Below are 14,919 nucleotides of genomic sequence, written 5' to 3'. Positions count from 1 at the left end.
GAAAGGGCCACGAGGAGCTACGGGGGAAACTGACACACACACCCAATTGCGACTTCCCCCATTCCAGCAGTGAGATGGTTACTTTGGAATTCCTCCTCGCCAGCAGGAGTCCTCCTGACTTTCCATGGGAGGAAACAAATTAGGGACCCAACATAATGTATATGTCAAGATGCAGAAAGGTTAAAATAGCCACACAGTCTACCTTTATTTCACCGAAAGCAGATAATTCATATACATTGCAGTTGGTTATTTGGCTGAGAGAACACCACTTGGTTTGAACAATATGTGGGCTTAGACAGGGACTCATTCCTCATCCCTATCAAAGACAGCATGGTTAATATTTTCCTCTGCTGTTGTTATTGCTGCTGCTGGAAGTCTTTCCTGAGGGATTCTAAAGCTTGAGACCCAGCATGATATAATGCTGAGTGCTAAATTGGGCCTGGAGAAGGCCACCTTCAAATCTCCCTTTGGCCAATTACTCTTTCTTAGCGTGATTCTCTTCAGACAGCCAGTGTGAATGCAGGACAGAGAGAGAAGAGAGATACAAACCTGTAATGGATCAGAAGGCTATGTTTTCCTTAAATCATCCTGAGTCCTCAGAGAAAGACTAGGATATGCATGTAAAAAGTGAATAGGAGACAGCTATCCTATTTCTGGCTTTGTACATAAAACCTGTGCATATTTATTATTTATTTGGTGGCTCAAAATTTATTTTAAAAAGCCAAATATAAGCACAAGCTATTACATTATTTTTTTAAAAAAATAAACATAAAATAATATTACAACAATTAGTTTAAAACATTTAAAACCTAAAAAGCATATTAAAACACACTTATATAATACAGTACTAGTGTGCAGTATTTCAGAATAAAAAATTCTTCATTGAACAAGGCAGTTGTTTAAAAAGCTGTCTAAAAAGGAAGGCTTTCCCCTGTCTCCAGAAGGGCAGGAGGGAGAAGGGCCAACCTAGCCTTGTGAGTGAGGGGGTATTCCAAAACCTGGGAGCAGCTGCTGAGAATGCATTCTCCCACATCCTTTCCAGATGTGTCCCTGAAGGTGGCAGAATTGAAAAAAGGATTTCTTCAGAAGGTCTTAAGAGCCAGGGAGGTTCATATGGGGAAATATGGAACAATCTTGTAGACAACCTGAACTGAAGCCATATATCATTTTAGAAATACAGTAATAATACTTAATAAGTACTTTGAATTGGGCCAAGAAACAAACAGGCAGCCAGTGAAGCTGTGGTGATTGGGGAATTACAGTATATTTTCCTTTTAAACAGCACAAGTAACCTGCATAATCTGTGTCTCGCTTAGATTAAACTTCACTCTGTCCTTATGCAGAGTGTCCATTATTGACCAAAAAAAAAAATCATTATTGACAAAAATCACTGGTTTAAAAGTGAAACAGCTTTCTGTGAACAGGATGTAAATAGGAAGCAGAGTTGGGTGTCATCAGCATGCTGATGGCATCACTTCCCCAGACTTCAGAGAACTTCTCCCAACTGTTTCATGTATATGTTAAATAGTGGGGGAGGGGCAGAATAGAAACCTGAGGGGTCTTACCAGCGGATGCTCAAGGTATGAGACAGCACCACCTTTAATGCACCAACTCCTCCAAGAAGAACTACAGGCATTGTAAAGCAGTGTCTCTATGTCCCATATTTAGAGAGACCACTCAGAAGGATGGTCAAAGGTTTCAAACGATGCTGAAAGGTCCAGCTGAACCAACAGAGACACATTCCTCCTGTCAAATTCCTGGCACAGGTCATCCACCAAGACAACTAAAGCCATCTCTGTCCCCTAACCAGGTCTAAAGCTAGATTGAAATAGATCAAGATGATCTATTTCTTCCAAGAAGCCTTAGAACGGCTGCCTTCTCAGTTACTGAAGTAGGCCTTGTCTCTTTTGCCTCAAACAGTGGGAAGCTTTGAAGAAGTTTCTGCACACATTCATGCAGCAAATTTAATGTATGCTAACTTGGCAGTTAACATTCTTGAGTATATAAAAATGCAGGCAGCATCAGGGTCACTTTCTTGGAAAGGAAGACACAATGTAATGTTTCTCCTCAGATGCAAATGTCTTAGAAAAATTCTCATTAAGAAAGTCTTGCTGAAAATATCAAGACTATAAAAAGTGCACGTATGCAAGATGTCATGTCTATTTTGCAGGAGGTATATGCGAAGGTACAGAGATACTCAAGTATTGTAACTAACTTTCCTTGCAGTCTTGATTCTCCCTCCCTTTGTTTTGTTCTTTTTTCCACAGCAGCCGTTCCAAAATATATAGATGAGAGAAAAATCATTATATTTTCTTTCTATATAATTTACACCTTAACTTGCTGCTGAGGTGAAGAAGAGGAGTAAGAGGAAGAATACTGATACAAGTACAGTACACAATTTAAGCACTTCAAAAAAAGAGAGAGAAACTAGGGACCTGAAATTTGAAAGAGACATTTTCAGCAGCTTTCCAAATTCCCAGGATTCTCCCAGGGTTAAGTGGCATAAATCTGATATACACCCATGGTGTGGTAAGGAATTGGTTTGCATCAAATAACCATGCAGCATACAACTGGCAAGAATGCAACAAGTTAATGTGCAGCTCATGTTCACACGTGAGGCAAATTTTAGAAAAAGGAGGAAGTTTCCAGGTGCATAAGAAAATAGGTTTACAGGTGTTTGGTTTTTTTAAATAAGCTCTGTGCTTTTGGACATGGGTTATTCTTCCCTTGAATATCACATTTCAACTTAATGTTGGCTCCATCACAATCTGTCGGAACCGTGTACAATGATACTGGGTTGGAGTCTGATGTTCAGAAGTGCCACAGATAAAGAATAACTGTTAGCAAGTCCTTGGGCTTAATCAAATCTATCTTCCTTCCTTCCTTCCGTGTGTGTGTGTGTGTGCTCGTGCATGCACCTGGAGGATTTCTCTTTTCCTTTCTTAAGTTGATGCCTCCCCACTTCAATTTTGTGAAATAAACTGCATCACACACTCCATCTGTGGGCTTCTTCATCCTATCTTGGCCAAACAAAGCATCCCATCTTAGTACTCTTTAGAGCCTGATAACCCTGCAGGCAGAAGCATCACTGGGGCTTTTGCCCATATCAGGACTGCTTGTTTGTGGGAGAAGTGTTATTGGAATGAGACATTTGCCACCCAGAAATCAAGACAACCTTGACATCACTAAAAGCCTCAATTTCACTCTTACCCACACCAAAGTTACCATGCTTTTTACATGGCATATCAAGATTGCAGCATAGCATAGACTCACTCCTTATGACCTTCAGCTTTCAACAGAAAATTTGGGTGACATGTTATACAGTACTCTTAATCTGGAGAAGGGGCGTAAATCTCTCTACAACAAAGTGAAAGCTCTAATTTAGAGATTTGCTAGCACTTCTTATGTGTGTAGACTTCAGCTTCAATACTTTCAAGGGTAGGCAAAATCCAAAAATGTTTTAAGATACCAATTTTGTAAATTTTTAGTCATATAGTGTCCTATTTCCCCGCCCCCCAAAGAATTGTCACGCAACATATCCTAAAGAAGAGTATTTTAACTTTTATAATTTGATTTGATCTGCCTGATTTTCACCATTTTGTCTCCATTTGTTTGATCTATTGTTAACTGCCCAGAATAGTGCATTGTACTAATGGTACAATGGTATATAAATTAATTAATTAATTAATTAATTAATTAATTAATTAATCAATCAATCAATCAATTAATTAATTAATGCATCATTGGTTTCCTCATTGTATATGATCTGTTTGCTTGTTTAATGTTGTTGATTAATACAGCACCTTTGCTTAGATGGCTGAGTCAGATGACCGCTTTCTCCCCAACATATCAACGTGAAAGTAGTCCTGTGACTGAATTCTGCAACCTTTCAGCACATATTGAGGTTTCCAGCCCTTTGTGACGGGCGGAAAGGAGGAAGCCTTCGTGACACAACCATTCACAAGTCACTGACCACAAGGAATTCCCCTACTAAGTCTTTCCAAATGGCATGCTAAAAATCAAGTCAGTGCTTTTTGCCAAGCTGCTCCTGTGTGCGAAATCAATGCCACCTTCCAAGAACTGAGATTATTTCCTGATTCCACTCACTGATGTAGTGTTATTTCTGACACTTCAGCACATCTCATAAAAGTAAACAAAAGATTTTGGACATACTGTACATTCCATTAATTTCAACAACCTAACTTTAAATATGGTAGTAACCTGCATTCTGCCCCCTTGGATGTGCCACTATGCTAGCATTTATAGGCCAATAGCATTCTGATGCTTCAGTTGTTTGCATTAATGTTTAGTCAGCTGTCCCGGCAGTAGCGATTTGTTCTGATTTGTTGCTGATGAAATCCACCCCACATTGTGAGAGCTATTCAGATTTACTGGCCACTGCCCTGTTGCAACATGGCTGCAGCATTACTTTCTGTCTGCGTAGTTCTGTGTGATCTCCATTTTGTCATTACATAAACCAGAGATCCCCCCATGGTAACCCACGCTCAGCCTCATGCTCGTGCAAAGAGCGCCTCTTACCTCCTTCCACAAGTTTGGAGAAAGCCCACCTGTGGATCCCATGGACAGCTGCATCTGCTGACCAAGCAAAGAGGATGCTATCTGTATTGAAAAGCTGTTTCTCAGAAATGCTATATTTATCCTTTCTAATGCACTTGGAGCGGAGGGAAAAACCAGAATTGATTTAGATGCTAGAAAGATCCAACACAAAGAAATAGAAAAAATAACATTTTTATTTACAAAAAAGAATCCAAATATTGGATGCTGTAAACAAGTTTCACAATCTGTTCCCTCTAGCACAGAAGCAAACGCTTTTGTTGGTTACGAGTGTCTGTTTCCCACCCGCTCTTTATTTCAACTGCTAACAGAACCCAGAGTTTAAAAAAAAGTTCCAAAATGAGCAGTGAAGGGAGCAGTCGGATGGAAATGGATGTTTCATTGAAGACAAAAGTTGCATGGAATTTGAAGGAGAACAAAACCAGCATCACTTCCCACAGACTAGACGTGTTTGCAAGGTCATGCCCAATCCATTCCAAAGTCTCTGGACCCTTCTGGTGTTAACTAGTTGCAAAAATAGCAAACAGCAATACCTGTACATGGATTTTGGATTTTCTCCATTGCAGTGGAAACCAGAAAGCCGTACAAAAAGAGAGAAATAAAATAAAAAATAAAAAGAAATAAAAATAAGAACAAAACAAAAGTGCTGATTATGTTTTTAGATATATATATATCTCCTCCTCTTTCTCTCTTTCTTCCTTTACATTTTTTTCTTTCCACAAACCCTTTAAAGCTTCCTCTCAATTGGTAAGAGCCTTCAATATAATACAACTTGCATATAAAGCATTTTACAACAGGAATTTATAAGCTGTGCATGAAACATTGTGCAATATCTAGCAGCAAAAAAGTTTAAAGCCTTTAAATAAAGAAAAGTATGGAAACAAGAATTCTCCTTTTTAACTTGATTCCTAGTTTTTGTCTGCTTTCTTTTAAAGTTTTGTTTGTTTTTGCACGTTGCAGATTATATATACAGTACAACTCGGTTTAGCTGCACTGAATGTGCTAGGATTGAAAATGAAATGTTTAACTATATGAGAGTGATATTTACATAAGCATAACAAAGGTATGCAATCACCTAGCGTGTACACAGCAGACATGGACAAATGAGAGTTTCAGAATAAGCAACATTAAAATGATTGTGCATTATTTTAAAAGAATCTAACATCTTTCAACTTTTCTCCACCAGCCCACTGAGAACTTCTTTTACTGACAATTAATCCAACAAAACACAAACTATTTGCAATTAAGAGACTCTCAATTGTGTTAGCACTGAAAAAGAAGCCTTGTTTATGTAAAACAAACTTTAATCTTCAGTTCTGTTGAACTGATAGCACTGGATTCTGCAGAGCATCACACCAAGATCTGAAGTCATGACATTTTCTCATTGCTTACCCCAAGACACCTTTTTAAAAAAAGCAACTATCCAGTTGCAACCAAACCCCTTGAGTTTAAAGACTTGGATTCATATAGAAAAGCAAGAGCAGATAAAATTGTTAGACCTTTGAAATAAGAGAAATCATCTTTTCTTCATCAAATGAATCAAGCCCTGCAGCATTCCATATAAAGACAACTGTTTCCTGCTTCTCCTAAAATGCAGCTGAGATTTGAACGAGGAGGAAAACTCCAGAATTTAAAAAATTGGGAAAAGCTGTTGCTTTAAAGGATAATGTATAATGTATTATTTGTAGCAAAATAACTGTGGCAAGGACGGACCTACCACATTACCAACCGATCCTATTTCTCCAGCCTCTATCAGCTCAGCCTCCATCGGAAGGCCCCTCCAAACAGGATAACCTGTGATTTTGGCATCATCTCAATTTGTGAGAGGACAAAGCCGATGGAAGCACACACTGCCTTTTTAAATCTGGGCACCTACCAAAATGTATATTTATATATTTTCCTTTCTGGCCATTTCTTGCTGAATTCATACTGATGGCAGTTGAGTAAACAAACTGAGATCCTGTTAAACTGCCCTTTGGACATGAAAAAGCACAGCGAAAATAGCAAAGGCTTTAATAATTTAAAATGAGTTGTGGGATGGGGGCGGGCACTGCCAGTAGTTTTATTGGGACAAAGGGAGACTGAATTGCCTAGTGAGCAACTGACTTAATCCGTCCACTTTAAATATTTTATGCTGCTTTAACGTGATGTTGCGTGCACTGCATGTACAGCACAGCTCCGTCTGACTCTATACTGGTGGGAGGCATGGTGACATTTCCCCTTCAGCACTGTAACCTTTAGTTCGGTCCTTAGCATCAAGAAAACAACGCACATGCCACAAGCCAATGCAAAGTTGTAGAGTCTTTGCACCCAAAGATTTTGTTTTAAAGGCCTGATTGGCTCTGTGTTTGGATGCAGCCAAAGCAATCACTGTTAGATGTTGTTTTCTCTTAAGAGTGACCCAAAAGGGTAAGGAGAGAGTCAAACTATTTGGGAGGACAATCACAACAAGAATGGAAGAAAATGTCCAAGCAAGACCCTTTTCTTGCTCTCTTCTCTGACTCTTGAGCAAAAGAAAATTAAGTCAGAATTAGTTAATGTTAAACAAAAGTGCATTTTAAATAAGGTACAGTACTGATCTGAAAAATGCAGTGTGACAACCAGATCAAAGATGTTTGAAAGTTGCATAAAACATATCTCTATATAACATATAAATTTTAAACTTCCATGCAACACTCTTTGTAATGGTTTATTTCACATTTACTCACACCTAGTGGTCTTGGAATGCACAGTGCATTTTGTTTGCTTAAAAAAAAATTAGTAACAACTATTCAAATCACTGGCTATGCCAATATTTTTTTGGCTGTCAGGGAAAACTAGTAACTCTTTGAGCCACATTCCAATGGGGGTGTAATACATCATGCCAGTATGCAGTTAGGGAACTAAGTGAGTTAAGTGTCCAAACCATGTTACAGTATCAAACAAGAAAAGTAAGTCAAAAGTTTGCCCAGATATGAATGTGCTATGGCTCACAAGTACCCCAATGAATTATTTTTTATGTTCTCTCATTGCAGCTAAAAGCACAATTTGAATTCCACTTTATTTGTGACCAATTTATGTATCCAGATTTTCTGGTGCAGGATAACCAACTCTTGTCTGCAAAGTGCCCACAGTATTCTCATGTTCTGTTGCAGACTAAAAAACACATTTTATTTTATTTAAAACATTTTTAAATGCTACATTTTCCTAGACCATATAAAAATGTTATGTGTGTCTCTGTGTGTAATATATATTTTTATATATATATATCACACACATATACACACAAACACACACACACATACAAAACAAATACACACATACATACACACATGTACCTGTGGTAACATCACATCATCATCATCATAAACTTTATATAGGTATTTTTCAGGAAAAAAATAGGCTTTTCCTCCACCATTTATTCACGAGCTTATTTTTAGTTTTCTTGTGTCCCTGATAAAAACAAAATGCAATATTCAATCACAAAACTATATTTTTCTCACTTCAAATTTTCTGAAAGCATCAGGCACTTTTGTTTAATGTTTTGTGTATACAAATATAGTATTATATATATTTAATAGTCTACTGTGTCCGTCTCGTTGCTTGGATAACTTATCTGTGAAATCTTTGGTCCTGAAGCATATGTTGCTTGCTACAGCTGGTCTTCCTGCTTTTCCACATTTTTAAAACAATGTGAAGCATGCACACAGCTGGAAATAATGATATTTGCCGTAATCCTTCAGACAGACACACACTGCTTCTCTTTTTCAAATAACTGTACCCATCCACTGCTCTTTGTCTGGAGCAAGCTGTTTCTCTTAAAGCATTCTATTCAGGCAAGCTATACATTCTATGGGATCATTCCACTGACAGCATTTAACTTATGCCCCAAAGGCAGTAATTCCAAAATATATCTTATTTCAATGCTTGTCATGATATGCCTCTAACTTTACATTCCTGGATGCATATTTATCTTCCACCCAGCCCTAACTTGAATTCTCCCCCATCCCGCACTTAAAAATTATTATTATTTTTTTGCAGATCCCATTTTTAAAATTAAAGGCTTCCCAACTTTCACTACACCATAGCTATGGGAGCAGGCTTGGCCCACCCATATTGTCATCAAGCATTCCTCCCTGGTTTATTACAAGGAGACTCTATTTGCTTTTCATGACAGGCCTCATGCTGTGGGGTGGAATCCAGTAAGTGTTTGGTTCTTACCTACCTTTAACATAAGAACCAAATAGCTTTCCTCCATCTTAAAAGCTAGAGCAGACGACCATTGCACAGAAACCACCCCATGTGTGTGTGTTGTTGTTTTTTTAAAGGGGAATACTGCCCTCCCCCTTTCGTTGGCTTGATAGAAAACATGTTCCCCCACCAAGTCTGTCAAAACTGTTAGTTACAGGGCAACCAAGTTGAGTACGCATGCTGCTGACACGGGAACACCGGCTGAACCTGGGCAATATAATAATTGCTGAAGTTGGCATCGGTTACATATGGGGCAGGCTGGTAGTAGCAAGTGACATTGGCCACGTTGGGAATGATGTTTTGCTCAGCTAGCACCCGGATGGCCAGCATGGTGATCAGATTTAATGTCTGTCTCCTCTCATGTCCCATCAGGCACACTGTGCTCTCATTCACCACGCCATGAAGGGTCATGAGATAGTCATACTTGCGGTCCTCCAGTCCCACAAAGTGGTTCTGCAAGTAGGACTCCAGCTTCCGCTGTTGTTCTCCAATGTCTGAGAAGTCAATGAAAAACCTCGAACACATGTATCTCTGAAGGGATTTAATCTCCGATTCGGAGGCAGCCCTGAAGCCTCTTACTAAGAGATTGCAGTACTTGAGGAGACCACCTCCCCTGATTTCTTCTGGATTTCTGGTGGCAATGATCTTGTTGCAAAGGTGATCAAAGGCTTCTTGGAAATCCCCATAGACGCTCTCCCCAATGATGGTTGGGTGGAAAGTTTCGGTCATTGGGTTTTCTGAACATTCATAGAAAAGAAGAAGAGAGTCTAGCTTGATCTGGAAAGAATCTACACTGAATTCAAACTGCCTCCTCAGAGAGTCCACAAATTTCAGCTCCACGTTTTTGCCACTGTTGTTGGACAAGGAGATGAGACTCCATCGGTCTGAATCATTGCACACTTTCACCATTTTCTGCACATAGGCCTCCTACAATTTAAGACACAGGGGGGGGGGAAGGAGAAAGACAGGAGGAGGAGAGCAGATCAGGAAACCAATTAAAAAAAACCTCCTCTTTGAGGTCTTCATTTGCATCTGGATCCCACCTCCACCCTGCCCTAAGCCTGCAGCAGAGCAATTTACATAGCCTAGGCGTAAGAAAGAGACACACTGTAGACAGATTTAGCATGCGGTTTTGCAGACATGCAGTTGCACAGAACCAAAGAGAGAGGGAGCGTGCGCAGCATGGTAGCTACACAAAGGACATATTCTGTAAGGATTTCCTTAAGGCTTTTATTCCAAAGATATGAAACTGGTACACACAAGAGTGCAGACAGTATGCCCAAAGTCTTTAAAATCACTGGCAGATTCTCCTGCAGAGGGGGGAAAGTGGCTAAATATTGAAGTGGGTCTGAGGTGATGTACATCTCCATTTCCAAACCAAAGACTTATTTAATAGGTCATTTAAATCATAGGTTTTGAAGGTAGTCTCCCTGAAGCGGAGAGGCAAAAGAGGCCTGATTCACAACCACATTAGAAACACTAACTGGGATTGAAAGGGACTGGATTTCACCACGCAAAAAAGTGACTTCCAATGCTGTATAAGCACCAGCTTTCCACAACCTGGGGTGCTGCAGATATTGCTAAACCATCATCCCTTGCCAGTACAGCCACTGGCCATGGCAGCTGGGGGATGACAGGATGCCCAGTCCAACCCAGAGGGTGCCAGACGCGACTGGCAGCAAGCACAGCTTCTTGGAAGAGAAAGTAGGCAAGGCATACCAGGCTGTCAACATAGGGCAGAAGAGAGATCTTAGCCCACTTCAGCAGAACAAACTTGGGAGCTCTCTAACTGGGCACATTTGTTAAGATGTAAAATTTCTGAAAAATTCCATTTTTCCCCCAGGGGAAAAAAACAACAACAGGGGGAAAAACTTTTCTTCTGGAAAAAAATGGAAATTTTCAGTAATTTTACATCTCCTAAGCATTTGTAGGGCCACAGGACAAGGCAGGAGCACTGTACTGTTTCCCTCTAGCGGGCCCTCTCCATAACCCAATGAAAACCCAAGCGGTAATGAGAAAGCAGGAACAGAAGTGACTTTACCTACTAATCAGGCTGTCATTAAAGCAACATGGGCTTCTTTCTCCTCCACAGGCCAATAACAATTAAGTTGATTACTGATATATGTACGCCCCCCCTTCTCTCCAAGGAATGGTGCCCTTCCAAGTTCACTTTTTCAATCAGTTGTGTAGAAGAGGTGTGTTTGTTAACACCCTTCACTAGCAGCCCTGGAAAGGCTGCGGGCCAGCGGTAGGGGGGTGGGGGGGGGAAGGAATCTATTCTGCATTTTTGCAGGAAGCTTTTTTTTTAAAAAAGGACCAGCTTCTCTGCCGGGGGCTTCCCTGGCACAGGTCTGGAAAGACTCCGTTCGCAGAAGAGCCAAGCAGGGGCTGGTGGCGCGCAAACGCGCGTGTCGGGCTTACCTTCAGGGTCAAGGGGGTGATCTTCTCCTTGTTAACTCCTTCGGGTAAGAAATCCAAAAGGCAGTCCAGGACCACGTCTTTGACGGTCTGGAACTCGGCTTCCCCTTTCAGGTCGGCGCAGAAGATGAGGTCCAAGTCTTTGTAACCCAGGCCGCTGTCTTGGTGCAGGACGTGGCTGGCCGCCGAGCCGTTGAGGCGGACGTCCCGCACGCCGATGCTTTTCTCCTCCAGGCGGCTCCGCACCACGTTGACGATCTGCCGCGGCTGCATCTCTAACGTCGGGAAGTTGCCCCGGCCGTGGATCGGGATGGTCTCGCTCAAGATCCGGTCCAGGCGCTGCACTTGCTCCCAGGTCAGCACGTTGCAGCGGCTGCTCTCGCAGCAGCCCGGGCAGGGCTCGCGGACGGCCGCCTCGGGGCTGCTCCTGCTCGGGGGAGCGGAAGGGATCGTGGGGGTGCTGGGAGCAGTATGTTCCTCCTCTGCCATGGTCCGGCGCCGATTGCAATTTTTCTTACAGCAATCTATCTAGTGATGTATTTTAAAGATGCAGCTTCGTTCCCGCGACGAAATTTCTTCTTTCTTCACTTCCTAGGGAGGGAAAAAGAAGACGAGCAAAAGCCATCAGCGAGATAAACGCAGGCACATGACGGGCACGGCGATCCTCAAGCCTTTGAACGCTTGTCATAAAGCCTCGGAGGATCGCGGCCGCTGTTCTGCGCTCCCCCCCCCCCCCGGAGGCGCTGACTAAGGGGTGTCTTCCCGGCGCCTTCACGAGGGGAAAAGTGGGAACACCCCACCCCAAGCCGGCCTTTGCTTGCGCTTTTCTCAGGACAAGTCCTCTCGCTGAACCCAGGCAGGGCTCTCAGCGCCCCCTCCTCTTCGGTCTGCCCCCCCTCCCCGTCCCCGGTCTCGGGACCCTGACCTGTTCTCCTCTTCCCCCCCCCCCAAGATACACGCCGGGGCTTGCTCTTGATCACCTGCAGTGCACGGGGGGGGGCGCGGCTCGGGCTGCCTTTCCGAGAGGCTGCGGGGCAAGGAGGTGAGTGGGAAGAGCCGAGCACGAGCGCAGGGCAGACCGCACACCCTCCGCGCGGCTGAAGGCGCCCCCGGCGTGGCGGGCACGGCTTGCTGGGCTGCGTTTAAGTCGGCATGTCCCGCCGGCCCTCCTCCCCAGCTCACCGGGGCGCCGCCGCCGCCTTCTCCTTCTCCTCCTCCTCCTCCTCCTCCTCCCTCCGGCTCGGTCCCTAGAGCTTTCGCTAATTCTGCTTGGGAAAGGTCCTCAGTAGTTTGTTATATGGGGCTCCGAGCCCTTCCGGGGATCCGAGGCACCCTCGGCTCCCCACGCCCCTCTTATCTGCATACGGCGCGGTGCCTTTCCGCCCCCTCGGTTCTCGACACGCCCCCTTATTTGCATAAACAGCTGATTTCTCTTGCTTTTCGCCGCCGTTTTTCCCCTCCCTCTAACAGTTGCTTCCTCCGCCTTTCCTTCTCCCCCCTCCCTCGGATTTTTCCTCTCCTGCTTAAATTTCTTCCCGCTGGACGCGGAATAAAGGTGAACGTTGGAACGATCTGGATCCTGCTGGAACTTCCTGGAGGGAACTGGCGGCTCCCTGACACTAAGAAACGCGGGGGGGGGGGTGGTCCAGGGAGCGGGGAGTCCTTTGCAGCCCAAAGGTCCGCGATCTTTTATCAAGTCACCGAGGGAGCATCAAGAGAAGGAGGCGGGGGGATTTGTATGTCAGCAGCATGTGGAACATTCTTCGCCTCTCCCTGCTGAGCGTGTGCTTTGCAAATGTGGGGAGCCGAAAGGGGCGGGCGTCCTTTACAACCGAGGGTTGACTCCCTTGCAGTAAAAGGGGTGTGTGTGCGGTTGGATTAATAATGGGGAAATCTGGGAAATAATAAATCTGCTTTGCCCATTTTCAGAATCCCCTCCTGGATTTCTAGATTCCAGAATCCTTCTTTCCCTGCATTTTATCGCTCCCTCCCTCTCCGGGGAATATAGAAGAATTAATCAGCACCTTAAATCTTATGGAGGGGGCAGGTGCTCCCGGGGGCCAAAATCCCGATTCCAACGATCATCTTTGGAAGTAATTTCCAATGGGAAACTTTGGAAGTGTATTCAGAAAGGGCCAACATCAAAAGAAGCGACGCCGCAAGAATGTTTGAGACTAGCCCTTAAATACCCAAATATTATAGGTCTTTATCGCAGATTCTCAAATTCGTGACTTGGAGCTGAAGATTTTTTTAAAAATGTCACCGGAAACTGGCTACGCATGAAGTTGGCCTTGGCCAAGGCGTCCTCCCCCGCATGCACACACCTGTTGCTGCAAGGGACAGAAGTAGCAATGTAAATAATGGGGGCAGGTCTGGACCCGACCACCTTCAGGCCTCCCAGCTAGGTAACGACTTGCACCGTTTAAGATAGGAAAAGCTGACCCAGTTTAAAACACGGTCATCGCTTTCGCCTCTTTTGCATATGTTCTCTGCGATCGATCTTCTTCAACTTTAACAATGTAAAATTGCAGCCATAGATTTTTGCTTCAATAAATGCAAGTCACTAGTGAAACTGCACACTACGCAGAACGGGGGGGGGGGGAGGACAGAGAAATATCTGTGTCGTAGCTCATACAACACACGTCAATTGCAGAAAACAAGTAAACAACGGGACATAGAATGAAAGGCAAATGTCTGTTTGAAACAGCTTTTTCCTATTACCGTTGCTACAAAGTTTCAAGAAAAAAAGACAACATAAAATGTTACGAAACATGCACGCGATAGTTTATATTCCCGGACAAAAGCCAATAATGCATAGCGCATGCATAATCCATAGAGAACAAATTGTACAGAGAAAACTCACTCTCTTCTTCCCTTCCAGTGTAATCCTTCAGTGCGTACTCATACAATCCCCTGACAACAGAACAATATAGAAGTAAAGGGCGATTTTCGAGGGAATCCACCTGCTCTCCTTCAGTTCCTCTTTATATACTGCTGCGCAGGACTTTAGAGGCATGACAAGGCGCGGGATGGGGTGGCTGATGTGCACCGATGAAGAGACGGCTGTCACGCTTCCTGCGGAAAGATGAAGGAGAAACGGTAGGAAAATAAGTCGCGGGGGGTGGGGGGGAGAGAGAGAAGAGGATGGACACAACAGCAGCAGCTGGAGGAGCAGTAATAGGAGACGGGCAGGACGTCACCGGGACTGACGTTCCAGCAACAGCTGCAGGGCGATTCCAGAGAGCCGTGATGTGCGAAGGGTTCCGCCAATCACCGCGGGCTTGGCCGTGACGGCGTCCTTTCCTCCTTTCAGGCCCCCGGAGCGAGGAGCCAATGGGAAAGCTGCTGGGGGGAGAGAGAGCGAGAGAGAGCGAGAGCGCTTCCGCGTGCCAGTTTCAAGTGAATGAGCTCCCTCCGCGCAGCGGGGGGGGGGGGGACTGGGGAGTAAACACGCCCACGCGCTGCTGAAGACCTGCCTATTCACGGGCGCGGGAAGATCCTGCCACCCGGGGGCGGAGGGAAGAGAAGTCCCTGTCCTTCTTCCTCTTCCATGAACTTTTATGGCAATAGCAAAGCTGCCGCCTTCGGGTACCCTCGAGGTCTCTTCTTCCTTGTCAGGACTGAAGGAAGCGTATGCTGCAGGAAGAGCGGGGTGCTGTGAAGCCCCTTACTGAATGAATCATTTTATCTTTTATT

General features: G+C 43.9%; 1 protein-coding gene across 3 annotated transcripts; it reads right to left on the bottom strand.

The window, feature by feature from the left end:
* Positions 1 to 4,733: 4,733 nt before the first annotated feature.
* TENT5A (terminal nucleotidyltransferase 5A) lies at positions 4,734 to 14,587 on the bottom strand. 3 transcript variants are annotated; one of them, XM_020796933.3, is made up of 3 exons: positions 14,087 to 14,587; positions 11,227 to 11,814; positions 4,734 to 9,732 (listed from the first exon to the last, which is right to left on the bottom strand). In XM_020796933.3, the coding sequence occupies exons 2-3, from the start codon at positions 11,710 to 11,712 to the stop codon at positions 8,953 to 8,955; spliced, it is 1,266 nt and encodes a 421-aa protein (XP_020652592.1). In that variant the 5' UTR covers positions 11,713 to 11,814; positions 14,087 to 14,587; the 3' UTR covers positions 4,734 to 8,952. The 3 variants fall into 3 exon arrangements, with proteins under 3 accessions (XP_020652592.1, XP_072855360.1, XP_020652676.1); XM_072999259.2 differs by lacking the exon at positions 14,087 to 14,587 and adding an exon at positions 12,204 to 14,016; XM_020797017.3 differs by lacking the exon at positions 14,087 to 14,587 and adding an exon at positions 12,406 to 14,016.
* Positions 14,588 to 14,919: the final 332 nt, after the last annotated feature.

Source organism: Pogona vitticeps, chromosome 1 (assembly GCF_051106095.1).
Source record: "Pogona vitticeps strain Pit_001003342236 chromosome 1, PviZW2.1, whole genome shotgun sequence".
Lineage (NCBI taxonomy): Eukaryota > Metazoa > Chordata > Lepidosauria > Squamata > Agamidae > Pogona > Pogona vitticeps.
This window is presented reverse-complemented; position numbering and strand designations above follow the sequence as displayed.

Excerpts from the sequence above, each read along its gene's own strand:
- TENT5A (XM_020796933.3), bottom strand. The coding sequence starts at position 11,712 with ATGGCAGAGGAGGAACATACTGCTCCCAGCACCCCCACGATCCCTTCC. Across the intron at positions 9,733-11,226 it reads TCACCCCCTTGACCCTGAAG|GAGGCCTATGTGCAGAAAAT; the intron begins GTAAGCCCGACA and ends CTTAAATTGTAG.